Source organism: Rattus norvegicus, chromosome 18 (assembly GCF_021556685.1).
Source record: "Rattus norvegicus strain SHRSP/BbbUtx chromosome 18, alternate assembly SHRSP_T2T, whole genome shotgun sequence".
NCBI classification, from domain to species: domain Eukaryota; kingdom Metazoa; phylum Chordata; class Mammalia; order Rodentia; family Muridae; genus Rattus; species Rattus norvegicus.
Genome location: NC_141551.1, coordinates 25,155,423 through 25,173,107, shown reverse-complemented (window position 1 = coordinate 25,173,107; position 17,685 = coordinate 25,155,423). Strand labels below are relative to the sequence as shown.

Below are 17,685 nucleotides of genomic sequence, written 5' to 3'. Positions count from 1 at the left end.
GGGTGGTCCAGGGGCATCCCACCTTTGTGCTTGGCCCTGGTGCAAACACTTACTGTGTGTCAGTTTGTCACATCCTTACAATAAAATGATGAGGTGTGAATTATTGATTAGTGCCAGGGACTGGAGTGGAACTGGTGGAATGCTGGTCAGGCATGCATAGAGTGCTGGGTCCCCTCCCCAGCACCAGTAAACAGATAAATAAGTAAACTTGTCTTGAGCTTTTTGAAAAAACATGCATGCAGATTGGGCTGCGTGTAGCTCAATGGTAGAATGAATGTTTAGCACCCACAAGGCCCTGGGCTCATCTTCAGTAAGGAGAAAGGGAGGCAAATAAATATACCAGAGAGTTCTGATGCCTTTGATACTATGGTGCCTTTCTACATGTCACTGGGGCCCCTGGATTTATATATTCTGTCTGTGTGGGTTCCCACAACACCCACCTGTTCCTCGTGCCCTTCTCGTGGAAAAGTAGAGTTTTGATGTTTGGTTTACAGTGGGATAAAGACTCGGGGTGGGGAATCAAATAGAGGGCTGGTGAATAAAGTCCGGGTTTCGAATGATGGTGGTGTGATTTTAAAATGGGGTTTCCGTGGTGCTTACAAGGCAGGTGGGATCCCTGCTGGGTGCTTTACCTTCTAGCTTCTTTGAAGTTCCTTTCATGGCCATCTTCACAACTCTTGATACCTTGTTCTGGAACACTCTTTCCACTTGGAGTGGAGGTCTTCCTCTGGTCCTCTGCTTCCCAGGACTCTTCAACAGAACGATGTCTTCCCTTCAGACCTCGCTGAAATGCATGCAGTGTTCATTCAGAGCTGTAGCCCATCCATTTTGAGCCCGTTCCCTTTCCTGCACCCTTTTAGACTTGTGCTAGTTTGTCTGGAGGACAGGCTAGCAGAACCTGCTTAGTGGCCTCTCTCAGCCTGGGCACCCATAGGCGGTACCTACAGATCTGTAGATACTGTTCCTTTATGTACGAAGACCAGACTTTATATGCTGTGTCTTCTGATGGAGAAAGCGTTTTCCTTCCGAACCTGGAGGTCTGTCATGATGCTGTGAGGACACCTCAGTCTACACAGGACGGAGCTCCTCAGCACTGACCCACGGGATGGCTTTTGCAGAGTGCCGAGGTGTATGAGACTGCTCGCAGGAGCGCGTCCACTGAGCGGGAGAGCGAACTGTTCCTTTTGGAATGAACACTGGTGGAGATGCAGGTTTTCTGCAAAGCTTTCCTCTTAGGTCTTTCGTACAAGTCACCTAGATAAATGCTCCAGAATGCCTTCAGTCCTTCAGGGCAACGGTCAACAATCGATCTCTCTGTCCACCCAGACCAGGGAAAGTCCAAATTCCCCGTCTAAGTGTTTTATTCGCATTTGACTGAAGGCTGTGGCAAAAGAAATATAGTTATAAGCTATTATTTTTCCATTTGGTAGAGTTTTTTTTGTTATTAATGGGTAGCGCAGTAATGTTTTGGTACAAAGACGAGGGGAACTAGCATCCTTGGTGACGAGAAGCCAGACTTCTAACAGTGGAAGCCTGACACCTGATGATTGACACTCCCAGAGTGATCGACATGATGTCATCAAGTCGGGAGACTGGGGTTGGTTCACTTTGCTGCCTGGTGTTTTCCTTTGTTAGCATTTTTTTAAAAAAATAATTTATACAAATTAAAATATTAAGAAAAGTTAAGTCTGGAGGTTCCTGCTAGCCTTGGGACCAGCTGCTGGGTGTGCAGGTCGCGGAGAGGAGGAGCAGCGTTGCCTTTTCTGTGGTAGACAGTGCCGCCCTAAGGTTCAGTTGCAGTTTGGCACACTGGGTGTAATACAGAGCGAATACCACAGCGTTCTTTCCCGTTTTCCTTCTGACGGGCCTTCCAGGTTGGATCACAGGGTGTAATGCTTCTCCTTTCTTGCTTACAAATGAAAACAAATTCATCTAGAGGGACCAGGTAGTCCAGACTTAGAACTCAGAGGTGTCAAATAAATATTTATTCTGTGTCTACTCCAGGGAGGTAAAAGGTTTTATTAACACGTTTCTCGGAGTCATGGGGGTGAAGAGAAGCTTAGGCCTTGCTGTCAGGCCTCAAAGGCTTTCTGGCTGCAGCTTCACCAGGGCTCCATTTTCTTCTTTTTATGCTTTCTCATTCATTTCTTTCTTACTGCAATGGCAGTGTGCACTGTGGCCTCTGATTTAAAACAATTTTATTTTTGTTTAATTAATTAATCGATTAATTAATTTACGTGTGCACATGTGCGCACGTGCACGGATGCATACACACGTACCGTAGGGCCGTCGTGCAGGGCGGAGAACAGGCCCCATGGGCCTCCGAGGTGTCTCACCGCCCCCCTTACTTCTCATCGTTCAGTAGCAACTACATAATCTCAGAATTTAAAAAAGCCTTTGGCTCTTCATTTGGAAAGTCTCTCCTCAGACACCGTGAGCTGTTCCAAAGCTTCGGTCTTGTGCTTTTCCTCGTGGTTTGCTTTAAGCTGTTATCAGCTGTTTAGACTTTGTTTTGTCTTCATTACCGAAAAGTCACCCATTAAAGTCCAGACTTGCAGCACTGAGCTTACTTCTTTGAGATTAGACCGCACTTGGCTCTGATCCCTGTACCAGACTAACCTCGGTCCCGGGGAGGTGCCTTGGCAGAAATGTGGTGATCTCTCCACACCTGCCCTCTGTTTTGGGTTTCTGCAGTATTTAGGTATGTTGTCTTGTGTTAAGCTTCTTCCTATTGGGAAGGATGAGGCTGGGATGGGAAGGGGAGTTTGCAAACATAAGGAGTGTTTGCAAACATAAGGAGTGTTTGCAAGTGACATCAGGGTGTCAGGACCGCTGTGCTCTATTAAGCCGGGAGCTGCTGCACCTAGACTTGAACCATGCGCCACCAAAGCCTAGGAAATCCACGGAATGAGTGGGTTTTAACGGTGGTGAGAAAGAAAAAGCCGACACGGTTGTTAGCCTGTGGCTCCTTGCTACCTTTGAAAGTCTTTGCTGTTATTCTTAGAAAAAACGGAATCTAAAAGAGTCAGCAGCGAAACAGACAGACTATTACACCGAGGAACAGTGGCTGTGGAAGCTCTTCGTGCTGACGATTAATTTCACATGTAAACACTTTTCATTTCGTTGCCAGCAAGGAGATTTTCATTTCCTTTCTCTGCCTAGTTGAAGTCTAGAATTAAAATTCCACAGCTGTCAGGTTCCCACGCAGTCACCAGCGGGCTCTCATGGCGGCTTTAGAACGAGCAGAAAGAGTTCAGAGGATTCCACTATGAAAGTCCACACGGCTTGTTTCAGGCACTCCGACCGCTCCAGTAGAGAATTGCCAGTCTTTGTATTGTCCGACACACGTCAGAAGGTCACAGAATCAGCTACAGAAGATGAGTCAGATGTGAACATTATCTGTGTCCATCAGAGGGACACACACCTAAGGTCAAGCTGATACCATTGGGTCTGATCAAGTTGGAAGCTATCCCTGTCTTCTTTCTTGTGAGGCACAAGTACCTTCCCCCATCTCACTGTCTCTTCATGGTAGGGACTTACTTGTCAAGACTATGGAGACTCCGAGATCTAGAGGCCATCCATTCTTTCTTGGCAGGAAGACTCATAATGTATTCTCTCAAATTACTCATTGTTCTAATAGCCAGTGTGTGTGTGTGTGTGTGTGTGTGTGTGTGTGTGTGTGCGCGTGCGCAGCATAACATGTTTGCCAACTTAGGTAATAACACCTTTATTCTGCGTTCTGAAATTCGAAAGGACTATATCCATCGTTCCGGTGGCTCAGTGTTCTTCCTGGTTTCCTTCTTCTCTTCCAATACAATGCATTTCTCCCCCTGTGCTTTCCCTTGAAGAAGCTTTGTCTGGGTTCTGCAGGCCTCTGGCACGAGGGCTCTAGGGAGCCAGCACAGGACACCATCTTTTTGTACCATCTGGTCTTTGGTACAGTGCTGCTTAAAGAAAAATGGCCTTCGTTCCTCGTTTGTAGTTTCAGCTCACAATCTTCTCTCAGGCGACCAGCTACGGTTGGCGCTCAGTGATTTCTGAGGAAGATTCATAATTGTGATACTTCAGGGAATATTTACCAAAATTAAGTGTATGTACATGCGCATACATTCTCTTCGAGTTACAGGACTGGGTTTCACAACTTCCTGGCTAATTAGGCATAATAGAACATGTACATATGCGGTCACACACTATTTAATTGGCAGTGAAATTATGAAATATACTCCTTTGCTATAGAAAGAATTAATTACGGAGGTCGGACACCTGCTGCCTGTTACTGTGTTTTCTTAATGGCAAGGGGTGGGCATCTATCTTTTAGGTCACACACAGGACATGCATGTGCTTCCTTGAAACACAGGGAAAGGAATTTCTTACAGTTACACTCACAGCTAAGCCATGCTGCACTCTTCAGAGCTCCGTGGTGGTTTGCTAAGCAGCTAAGGAAGAGGCGTTTATCTATATGAATACATTTGCTCAGAGGGAAGGTATAATTGGAGCCTTTGTTGGCCATTATCTCCAAACAGTCTTCTCGACGAAACGTCGAGAAAAGCAGTGCACAAACGGGAACATTCAGAAGCTTCGAAATTTCCAGCTGGTGATACAGGGAAATCATATTCTGTCGTGGAGGAGAGGGGATGGGTAGGAAGTAGAGCAAAGGGCTTCTCCATCGCTCCTAATCGAGGACCACAGGACCCCAGGGAGACAAACGTAAACCAAAACAACGACGACAAGCACGGAGCACGCCTTCTCATGAGAAGCGTGGGACAATTCGGGCAAGCTTTAGGTTGCTTTCTTTTCTTTTGAAACATGGAGGACTGGTCTTTGATGCCACCTACTTCAACACACCACATGTGTGCGCGCGCACACACACACACACGCACACATGCACACACGCACACATGCACACACGCGCACACACACATACACATTCACTCTCTCACACACTCACACATACTCACACACGCACACATGCACACACTCTCACACACACACACTCACTCTCACACACACATAAACACACACACTCACACACACATACACACACTCTCACACACACTCACACACACATGCACACTCTCACATACACACTCACACATACACACATACACTCTCACACACACTCACACACACACGCACACATGCACACACGCACACACACACATACACTCTCACACACATACATACACACACACGCACACATGCACACACGCACACACACATACACATTCACTCTCACACACTCACACATACACACACACACGCACACACACACGCACACATGCACACATGCACACACGCACACATGCACACACGCACACATGCACACATACACACACACTCTCACACACACACTCACTCTCTCACACACACGCACACATGCACACACGCACACATGCACACACGCACACACACACGCACACATGCACACACGTACACACACACATACACATTCACTCTCTCACACACTCACACATACTCACACACACATACACACACACTCTCACACACACACTCACTCTCTCACACACACACACACGCACACATGCACACACGCACACATGCACACACGCACACACACACGCACACATGCACACACGTACACACACACATACACATTCACTCTCTCACACACTCACACATACTCACACACACATACACACACACTCTCACACACACACTCACTCACACACACACATAAACACACACACATACACACACTCTCACACACATGCACACATGCACACACGCGCACATGCACACACGCACACACACATACACATTCACTCTCTCACACACTCACACATACTCACACACACACATACACACACACTCTCTCACACACACACATAAACACACACACACATAAACACACACACATACACACACTCTCACACACACTCACACACACACATGCACACTCTCACATACACACTCACACATACACACATACACTCTCACACACATCCATACACACATACACACATGCACACTCTCACACACACACACGCACACATGCACACACGCACACACACACATACACATTCACTCTCTCACACACTCACACATACTCACACACACATAAACACACACTCTCACACACACACTCACTCTCACACACACACATACACACACTCTCACACACTCACACACACACATGCACACTCTCACATACACACATACACTCTCACACACATACATACACACATACACACATGCACACTCTCACACACACACACGCACACATGCACGCACGCACACACACATACACACTCACTCTCTCACACACTCACACATACACACTCTCTCACACACACACACACACTCTCACACACACATACACACACACTCTCACACACACATACACACACACACTCACACACACATGCACACTCTCACATACACACATACACTCACACACATACATACACACATACACACATGCACACTCTCACATACACACATACACTCTCACACACATACATACACACATACACACATGCACACTCTCACACACACTCACACATACACACATACACACATGCACACATGCACACACACTCACACACACATGCACACAAACACACACACTCTCACACACTCTCTCACACACACACTCACACATACACACATGCACACACACATACACACATGCACACACACTCTTACACACACATACACACATGCACACACACACACACCTTCTCTCTCTCACACACACACATACACACACTCTCTCTTTCTCTCACACACACTCTCTCACACACACTTTATTTTTCTAATTTGGAATACTGGCTTTTAGTTACAATTCATATCAAATTCCAAATTGCTTTCAGCTAATTACCGTATAGGCTTAAAAATTAAAGTATTTTTACTGTGGCCTTAACAAAGTAAAGTAAGTCTTCCAAGAGAAGAAAAGAAGGAGGAAGAAAAGGTAGGAAGGAAGAAAGGAAAGAGAGAGAGCCTTGATTCTCAAGGTGTATGTTGTGCTGGGATATTTAAACTAAAGTCCTGGCAGTTGGATACTTTTGGGAATAAGAAATAGTAAATTTTCCCCAAAGCCATATTTGAATGTATATTATAGATGCACATATATTGATTGAGTCCCTCATACAGTCCTGTTCCTAATGAATCATCAGAGAAGTCATTGTAGCTTTGTGGGAAAAGGTAGATTAATGAGAAATGAACACACTGTCAGGCAAAACCAAATCAAAAATGCTAAATCTTTCCTTTATAGTTTTGGAAAAGCACTCACAGTAGTCGAAATATAGCTTGTATCCTCATCCCCACATGACTATTTGGAGTCTACGAGAGTAGTATTCTAGGAGTATTTGACTGAGATTTTTGTTTATTTTTCTACACGAAAGACAGTTTTGAAAGAATAAAATGGTTTTAGAGTGTTTTCATGGACATTACCCAGAACGTTTGAGTTTGCGAGATAGGAACCACCACCGTCACCCAAAGTAAGAACTCAATAAAGTGTGAAAAAGAGTATTACTTTAGTTTTTGTGAAAAAATAGGAACTTTAATCCAGGATGATGAGTGTGGTGAGAGCCAAGTGTCGAATTGTGCAGCACAAACCAGTTGGTCCCAGGGGCAGAGAGAAACTGCAGTCAGCATGCATACGGGGACTCTGGGTGAATTCATAGCACATTCTCGTTGTCTGGTTCTCAGCAGCAGCGTCTGCAGGCCTTAATCACAGTCATGGGTCATTGCTGGTTAGTAAACCAAGAGTACAGCAGCCTGTGACAGTGCTGTTGGGGCCCTGGGAGCCACAGTGGGCACAGGGGCATCTGCCCCTTGGAGCACATCACCTTTGAACTTGCCTATCACTCTCTGTTCCTGGATTTGCATCTAACAGTAGCCTCCTTCCCTCCCTGAACTTACTGCCAACAGCCCGCACTTCTGAACATTGCACTAAATGCTGTCCTTGACACATGCTCTGGTAGCTTTGCTATGCTAAGTGCTGAAGTGGTGTAACTTTATTTAAACAGAACACCCCCAGAGAAGCACACAACTCACAAACGTCATTTCCTTACTTTGCCTTTGGTTCCTTGGGAAACCATTTTTCCCTATTTGCTTTTTGAAAAATTGTGGTGATAATGTTGAAATGTGATCAATCACTAAGGTCAATTTATATTAAGTGAACTTATTCCTGACCTCTATTTGGATCAAATTGAGGATGTGAGGCCAAACTGAGATTTTTATGTGCTATGGTTTTGTAATATGCCTTGAAACAAACAAACAAAGAAAAATCTTATTTATTTTAGATTGTACTTTCATCTCCCCTTTTCTGGATGAAAAGAATGACAGGATTGGCTGCCTGTCCCAAACAAGGCAGATGGGGTCATTTTTTAAGAAGGAGCTGGGCAGAGAAGGGGAAATCCGTTAAAGGAAGGAGGGGTGGACTTGACAAAAGCACAGGCTCGCCGCACTCCAAGGAGAGGAAATGGTCCCACTTCTTACAGGATGAACACTCAAGCATTTAAGAGCCCCAAGTGGGTGGTAGCTGGACCAGTCTTGTTTTGAGAGAGAGATGCGAGAGAATAGATACCTTGCTTTAGGGAATAATCTAAGGCCAGCGGCACACTAGGAAGAAGAGTTCAGATCGAGGAACCTAATTTGAGTTATAGTCCTGACCTGTGATGTGTCGCTTTGGGCAGAACATCCTGACCTTTCTGAGTTTTGTGTCTCTCATCTGTGTAACTAAAATATTCCTGTTCATAGTCCACCTGCTGAAATAGATTAAATAGAGCATGCAGTTATTCAGTGGGCTGCGATGTGCTCTAAGCTTAACTGACAGACCAGCCAAAACACTATGTTAGCCCAAGGAATGAACCCGTGAGCCATCCACACTCCCTGCTTCAGGTCCCCTAACCGACTAGATCAGTGGAGTCATACAACATAATTAGCCATTAATTCAACAGCGAGTGCTTCCGACGCTGAAAGAGACACGGGAGTCTCATTTGTTAATCTGTTCACGAGAGGCGTTTCTTAATTGTTGCCGTATAGGAGGCTTCTTTCGAAAACTCGGATCTGGAAGGAGTCTCCTCTTCCGTCCCTTCAGGCTGAGCTGGATCAAATGTGAATTATCTCTGACAGATGGCTGTCCCATTCTGTTTCTCAACTTTTAAAAAGAAGACTTCACAGTTTTTCCACTCTAAATTCTTTTAGTAATTTAACAATTCCCCTGCCAAGATCTTCCTTATAGCTGACCTAAATCTGTGATTTGTAATTTTAAGCCTCCCCTCCCCATCTTGCTTTCTGGAAATAGAGAAACAGCTGGTCAACAACCTTATGCTAATAACCCTTTGTATATTTAAAGAAGACTTACTCAGCTTGCTTCCCTCCTACCTCCTCCCACCCTCAGAATTCATCAACTCGTATTATATTATCTGAATCATTCATTGCCCAGCTGCCCAGCTCCCTGCCCCCCTCTCAGCCAGCTACTGGGCTGCTCTAGGGAGCTAAATGCAGCATGGTGAGAGGGGCTGCATGGCGCTGGGGAGGATACAGGCCGTTTCCACCCTCCTTCTTTGCTTTGTGTCTGTTCTTTAACCGGCTGATAATAGGAGGCTAATTCCTAACGGCGTTGATGACTACCTGAACCTCTATGTCATAAACATGGACGTGTGCAAGGGCGCTCATGGAAAGTAAGATGCTTTCAAAGCTCTCCACGGTGACTTAGTGCACCCTGCCAGACCTGCCATTAAGCTGCCAATTTGCCTGCTAAAGATAACATTGATTGATATCTCTGCTCTGTTGGACTCCATCTTGGAAGAGCGACCGACATTAGCTGAAGTTCTCCTGAGTGCAGAGTGTGTTTGGAAAGAGTCTAATGAGTTTCCTGGTGCTCTGGGCAGAAGGCGGGGCTTGCGGGGCGGGGTCAGAAGAGAGCTTAGAGAACTGAGAGTTAAGACCTCAGAGAGTTGAGAACCGAGCTTTGACAGGTGAGGCTGTGGCTTCAGGGTGGATCTGGTTTGTGATTTGAATGTGTGTGCTTTTGTGTCTCCACAGGTTTACTACCCGGAACTCTTGGTCTGGGTCAGCCAGGAGCCATTTCCATACAAGGAAATGGAGGGAGGTCTTACTAAGGTGAGAACCCGAGCTCTGTTTGTAAACTCTGTTTTCAGGTTTGAAGCATAAACACACATAAGGAAGTAAATTGGGCTTACTCTACTTTCATCTTAACGCTCATTGTCTATCCCATAATAATCCACTAATAGGAAACTGTGCTGATATTGGAAGTAATGTATCCTTAAAAACATAACCTGGGGCTGGGCTTGGTGGTACACATGTATAATCCCAGCACCCCAAAAAAGCTGAGGCAGGAGGGCTACTGAGAACTTGAGGCTAGCCTGGTCTACATAGTGACTGCCTATCCCAAAACACCAAGCAAATCCCTTGCAGAGCCATAAAATCGTTAACCTCCTGTTACCTTTTTGTGACGTGGACTCAGATGCAAATGTTTATCTAAGCATCATCGAATCAGTGTGTCAAATGTGTGTTTTACAGATTTTAAGTTTGTTTCAATCCTGGTTGGGTGGATTTAAATTTAATTATCACTGATAAATCCAAAAACTAACTCAGGAAGGTAGGTTAAGAGTGGCTGATGAGGTCTTCGGAGTCCGAAGTGATAGCTTGTTGGTGGTGCTGGCTCACCAGAGACGACCCACAAAACAAAGTGGGAAATCATTAAAAACGGTTAGATTGTGTTCCTTCTGGTTTTTATAGGCCTGGGAAACATTCTCTATCAAAATGGTTTTGGTGTGACATCTTGGTGGGCCAAAATTCTCTGTCTTGAGAAAAAAGATTTTTTTTTTAAATTAGTCCTGTTCTTGAAACACATGGAAAACAAGACAAATTGCCAGTGTTTCCTGTAGACACTTGACTTCATTAGATATCAACTCGACATAAGTAGTTTGGTTGTGCTTCTTAGCACTGACCTTCGGGGTTCACAATAAGGACAGAATCCACTGAAAATAAAATTTCCATTTAGCAGTTTCATGGGGCCAGAGAGGTGGCTGCGGTTTCGAATCCTGCTGCTCTTCCAGAGGGTCGGGGTGGATTCCCAGCACCCACATGATGGCTCACAAATGTTGGTTACTACAGTTCCAGGAGATCCAACATCCTCTTCTGGCCTCCCGCGCACTGCATGCTTGTGGTTCAAATACACACATTCGATCAAACCACCCATGCACATAAAATAATATTTTTTTTCAAAAAACCCAAAGTCTCGTGCCATTGAACAGTGATACCGCCCAGATATGATACGGCTGCCACTTTCCTGTGGGAGAAGACCTTATTTACACCAAACGACAGAATTCACTCTTGACAGAATCTTCAGAAGTTGCAGTCCTGTCCCCTCGCAGTTGGCATGGGAAGAGAAGAAGCCCAAGCCATTTTTTAGTGTTTCAGAGAATTTCTGAAGGTCAGGTTGAAACTTTCGGCAGAGATGCGGATGAACGAGATTTTGTGGGACTTGATGGTACTAAGCCTGTGCTAGTCGGACAGAGCTGGGGTGGAAGAACTGGGGTGGATAGAAACTCAACCATAGCCCACAGCTCCAGCAGCAGCACCCAGCCAAGAGCAGCGGAGCCCTTTACCACCAACCCACCCCTCCTCTTCTTTGTTATTGTCATTACTGTTATTATTATGATTACTACTTATTGTTGCATTAGTACTGGGATGGTTCTGGAGGTAGAATGCATGCTAGCCACATATTCTGCACTGGGCTACGTGCCTCACCCCTTACAATTATTTATACACATACATATGTATTTTTGTCCCTAGATAATCTTTTCTGGGCTAAACTAGGGCCTAATTCCCCAGTGGCAGCTGAGGGTGAAAAGAAAGCATAGTTAATTCACACCTCAGTCAGGCCTCCACGAAGCCCTCCTCCATACTGGCAGTATCAAGCAAGTAAGCAAGACCAAGTGAGGTTCCTCAGTGAGGTGTGAGGTCAGCGATCCTTCCTGGTATTTCTTGCCTACCCTACGGCTTGCTCCATGGCAGGCACGGTAAGTAGGAGGGGCAGGTGTTCAGCTGTCTTGCTATACCTTCTCTAAATGTGAACTCGTATTTTAAACATTAAATACATATCCTTTTTCCGGAAGGAAACTTCTGGAAAAGCGTAACTTTGCGTACCTGCATGAAAGATAAGCTCAGTTTACTTGGTCCATAGCACACTCTTTAGTAACTGGGGCTGGACTAGTAGTCATCAGAAGGACTGTTGTCCAAATGTGACTTCTGACAGAGCAGGCTTGTTGTGGCCATGCATACACCTGCTTGCCATCTAGCCTCAGGCTTCTAGATTACTCCAATCTCTGTCTCACAAGGATCGTCACCTGTGGGTGATGCAGAATGGTGACCATGTCACCTCAGCTATTGTAAAGCCTGACTTCTGAGGACAGAAAGTGTATTAGAGACAGACAGTTCTTTTAAACCAAACAGTAAGCACTGGAGGCGAGGACTGTGATGTAGTAAATCCAGACTCCAAAAAGGAGGCGCAGAGAGCCACACCTCTGGGAGCTTGTCCCCTTGAAGGTGGTTCCATTTGTTGGCCCTTGGGGTCTTTCAGACCATGCCTCTGCATGACCTACGGGCATGGTCTGTTGTCCAGTTACATCGGTACATAGTTAAGAGCAGATTGCATAGGGACTATTTTCCTTTGTTTACCTCTGTAGACTTAAACTCCAGCAATGTGTGCAAGCATTCACAACAAGACGGTATATGAGTGTTCGGTACTACAGAAGGAAGACAATGAATTAAATAGAAACAGAAGAGCTGGATTCAGATCTGAATGAAATACCCCACTTTGTTTTTCAGGAGATAACTCTTTCCTAGCTCTCAAATTTCATTTTGCAGTGTGTGTTTTTCTTCCTGGAGGTCAACGGTTAGTGGGACTGAGTCTCAAACACCAACACACAGCAGTGTGCTAGCTTTGGAACACTTTCAAGGCCACCCTAACTGGTCAGATTGGGGGGTGGCATTACTTGGAAAATACCAGTGGATTTTTTATCTTTATTTTGTGTACTGGATACTAAAATTTCAAGATCGAAATGGTTTTCACAACTGCATAGTACTTCCGTGTAGACAGTTCCTTTGACTGGAACACAAATACTTAAAAGACCAGAAAGGCTAATATCGTCCTTAAGAAAATGCCAAAAATTAACGGTTTGATTTAGAGAGAGTTTGTCTTCACTGAGTGTGTGTGGGTAAATGGGATATGCAATCATTTTTCCTTTTTAATGAATTAAGACTCTTATGTCAGTTGGTCAGTGGGCCCCGCTGAGGGAGGCTGCACCTCGAGGCTGCCCTCCTTCTGTGGATCAGCAGAAGCAGCACAGAGTGGTCATCACCTGTGGGGTTCATCAGCATAGCTATCAGCTGAGTAAGGAGGAACTTAGTTACCAAGTCTCAGGAGCCTCTGGGTGTGGTCTCGAGCTCTCCTCCTCTTTCCTGTAGCTAGCTGCTATCTGGGCTCCTTTTACATTGTATCTCTCACTCCACCATTGGGTACCATTTTAGTCCTGACCATTAGCATTTGTATGAAACATGCCAGCTGCTTATAGAGTAACGCTTACATAGAAATGATTTCTGTATTATGATCTATTTTAAATAGTATAATAGAAAGTAGGCTACTGTCAGCCCTCCATTACATCACCCATGTACTTAAATACACACACACACACACACACACACACACACACACATGCACACACAGAGAGAGACACACACACATACACGCAGAGACGAGACACATAGGTTTAGAGAGATGGCCCAGCGGATAAGGTTAAGAACACTTTCTGTTCTTGCAGAGGACCTGGGTTCAGCTCCTAGCCCCCACGTGGTGCTTCACAACCATTTGTAGATACAGTTTCAGGAATCCAATGTCCTCTTCTGCCCTCCATGAACACCAGGCCAAATGTACACACATATACATGCAGGCAGACACTCATACACATAAAATAAATCTTTGAAAATGTATTAGCACTTCTATGTATACCCCTAACCCAGCTTGATCCTGGGTCCTGCCTAATGCTAGCCACTGTCCCCAGAGACCTGACACTGAAGAATGACACCACCATGAGAGAAAGAGTTCACTCTACTTGAGCAAAGAAAAGCTTCTTCAATTGCTTCATCCCCCACTGGCCTGATACTGACTCCCAACAGAATACTGTTAATATATAAACGGTTTGCACAATAGCAAAAGTTCCTGGACAAGAAAAAGGCAGAGAAGCAAAAACTGTTAAAGATGGTTTTAAAAGTGTGACTAAGTCTGTCTTTGTGTATGTGTGTGTCTCTCTGTCTGTCTTCTCCCTGCAGGGAAGACTTCCTGTGCCTAAGGAAGTGAACCGCAAGAAGATGGATGAGCCCATCGCTGCCTCGCTGATTCCGCCGGGCAACCATGAACCCGGCTCCCCAGCTATCGGTTACCTCCACCCTTTTTAATCGTCACACCTCCATTTGTATTGCATACGGTGTATGGGGTTTTGATGAGGTCTTGGTATCATATATGGGATTTTTTTTTTCTGTGTAAATCATCAAATATAAGAAGAAACTATGGGACTCTAAGCCTGGCTTTAGAGAATTTACAGTGGACAAATAGGTTTCATCAAACCAGTTTTTAATCATTCTGACTCAAGTGAAAACACTCAGAATTTCACACTGTGAATCCACGTTTACAACCCCTACAGGTGGGCCTTCAGGCCTGGTTCGCTACAACAATGTCTTCCACAACTCAAAACTCCTACTGCGCTCACACGACCGGTCCACTCCTGCCTTTCGTCACAGCTCCCGACTGCTTCTTGCAGAGGCTGAGAGTCCCCCCCACTTTTTTTTTCATTTAGATGTAACAAGCCTAGTAGTTTAAGTTCATCGATTGTCTGTATACCTCTATATTTTACCCATGTACTCTTTTGCTGTATAGAAGTAGTTTGAAACTCATTGTTTCCTTGTGGTAAGTGACTGAGACGCTGCCACAGGGCCTGAGACACTGATGAATGGTGCTATTTTGGACTTTCAACATGCTCCTTGGCGAGGTAGCTCTGACGGAGTTGTTTTTAATTTCCATGTTCTAAGAAGGTGTTGGTACTCTGTTTCCCGGAATGTTCTTCTCTAGACTGGACTGACTTGTTTTCCTTGTGTCTTGAGTGTGGCTTTCTTCTTCAGTGTTGTAGGCTGAGCGGATGCTACCAAGAGTGTGAGAGGCTGTCCTCTCGTGACTGGCCCTGGGTGGATGTGCAGTCACGGTAGCGGGAGCAATAACAAAACTGTAATTGACCTACCAGAACTCTTCCTTTCTGCAGCCTCACCCGCCTGACTTAGAAAAAGAAAAGCAATAATTTTTTTCCAGGCGTTTCGAGGTTATTTCTTTGGAATCTTTTTGTTTGACTAGATATCCTGGGGGTGGGGGGTGGGGGGGAAAGGTCCTTTTTTTTTTTTTTCTTTAATAAGTGCCCCGTGGGAAAAATCCAAAGTACTGGCATTTGAGTAGGAATTTGAAAATTATCCCTTTCCCAAAGTTGAAATTGGAAAAGTGTCTTTATAAAATAGTGATAATGATGATGATGGTGGTGGTGGTGGTGGTGGTGATGGTGGTGATGAAGATGAAAAGCAAAACAACCTTTTTGATAAGCAAGGTATAGATTTTACATTTTTGTCCTTGCTCCCAATGAAATGGATAAACAAAAATAAAATCTGACAATGCCGTCTCTTCACGGAATGTTGTTGTGTTAGCCGGACTGAAAGCCCACCTTAATTTTTATATAACGTCTTTAGCTCTTCCTTTGACAGGGCAGGCCTTGTTCTGAACTGTTTGCGCTTCTGACTGTTAGACACCAATGACGCATGCACTGTCCCTCTCATTCTCTCTCGCTTCCCCTCTGGCCTGAGTTTCTTGTGCATCCTCCCTACCCCCACCTCTGTTAGGGTAGATATATCAGCTATGTAAATAGAGCAAGGAAACGGTATTGTGCATTTGTGGCATTTACGTAGAGTTGCAGTTGTACGCTGCTGAAAACGCAGGCTTTTGTAACATGTGGTCCTCCCATAAGTACCCAATGTATTTTAGCTATTTTAGTCGTATTTGTTCAATAAATATGCAAGCTATAAGGTAACTGTGCTTTTGGTTCATTATTGTAGGGCCGGCCAGTCATTTTCATGCCTGTGCGGATTCATGCTACGTTTTGTGTTCCCAGGACCCCTCAAGTCAGGCCAAGTGTCAAAAGGGAGAAAGATTTTCCTTTCCAAAATGTTCTCTCTTGAGGGCTTTATGAGATTAGAGGCGAGGTCGGGGCTCATTAGGATGGTATTAGGAGCATCGCCCTGGTCACAAAGTAGAATTAAATGCAATCTTTTCCCTTTCAGTCATGTCCTCTCGCATTAAAGCATCCCACACAACTCAAAATGCACATTCTCACACTCCCTTACCAGTAAAACCCACACTGTGAAGGCTTGGCACCTCCACACAGGCAAAAGACTTACATTTGTAAAGGATGCAATTCTGAAATAAGTGTTTAAGCCATTAATGTGAAGCATGCAGTCAGTCACCCGGACCCCTGTGATGAGACGCCATCCTCAGAGCCTTTGGAAGTCTCGAGTCACTCTGAAAACTGGAAATTGGGGATTCATGATTCATGTTCTGCTCTAGATAGAATCTAAGGTCAGTTCATACAAGGCAAGCCACTCTACCACTGAATTTTATTGTTAACCCTCTTTGATATAGTCTTTAGGAAGGGCAGAAGAATGGGGACATCTCAGGTCTGAAGAGAGGGACTGAGGTCCTCAGCCAACAGCTGAGGGCGTGGGCGTGGCTCTGCAGCCACAGCCTCAGTGGCACTGAGTATTTGACCTCTTGGCTGTCGATGCTTCCACTCATCCATCACGGAGCTGGGGCATCACCTTGACTTAGGCAAGAGTTTCAAAGTTGGCTGGTGGGGTGTAGACACCAGGACACCTCACCGGAGGGTAAAGAACATAATTCTGAAATAAAAGCCAGAGAAGAGAGGTGGGGGTGGGGAGAACAGAGAATCTTACTGTCCCCACTCTGGGAGTGTGTCCTCAGTATGGGGGACGGAAGATGCTTTCTGGAAGATCCTGGTTCCTGATTGTGTATGTCAAGAGGTATCTCTCATAAATTGGGAGGTATTGAGTTTAATTTTAAATTAATGCACCTTCCAGGTGAGATACTGGCACCTGTATACATTCCCAGAGGTTAAAGCCTCTGCATACAAGGGAAGGTCTCCCATTGTTTGGTTATCTTTTTACTCATAAACAATTCTAATTTTCCTTACTAAACAAGCTCTCTGTCTGGAGGGGTGTCGCAGCTTTGAGGGGATACACTCTGCCTGGAGGGGCATCACAGCTATGAGGGGATACACTGCCTGGAGGGGCGTCGCAGCTATGAGGGGATACACTCTGCCTGGAGGGGCATCACAGCTATGAGGGGATACACTCTGCCTGGAGGGGCGTCACAGCTTTGAGGGGATACACTCTGCCTGGAGGGGCGTCGCAGCTATGAGGGGATACACTGCCTGGAGGGGCGTCACAGCTATGAGGGGATACACTCTGCCTGGAGGGGCGTCGCAGCTATGAGGGGATACACTGCCTGGAGGGGCGTCACAGTTCTGGGGGATTCACTCTGCCTGGAGGGGCGTCGCAGCTTTGAGGGGATACACTGCCTGG

The 17,685-nt window shown here is 45.4% G+C and overlaps 1 protein-coding gene across 4 annotated transcripts in view; it reads left to right on the top strand.

Annotated features, from left to right (window-relative positions):
• Nrep (neuronal regeneration related protein) overlaps nt 1–16,118 on the top strand; it is a 29,800-nt gene extending 13,682 nt beyond the window's left edge. For all 4 annotated transcript variants that reach the window (NM_001419560.1, XM_087593026.1, XM_087593027.1 and 1 more), the window contains 2 exon segments: nt 10,015–10,092; nt 14,326–16,118. In NM_001419560.1, coding sequence (NP_001406489.1) covers nt 10,015–10,092; nt 14,326–14,451 — 204 coding nt within the window. In that variant the 3' untranslated portion in view covers nt 14,452–16,118.
• Nucleotides 16,119–17,685: the final 1,567 nt, after the last annotated feature.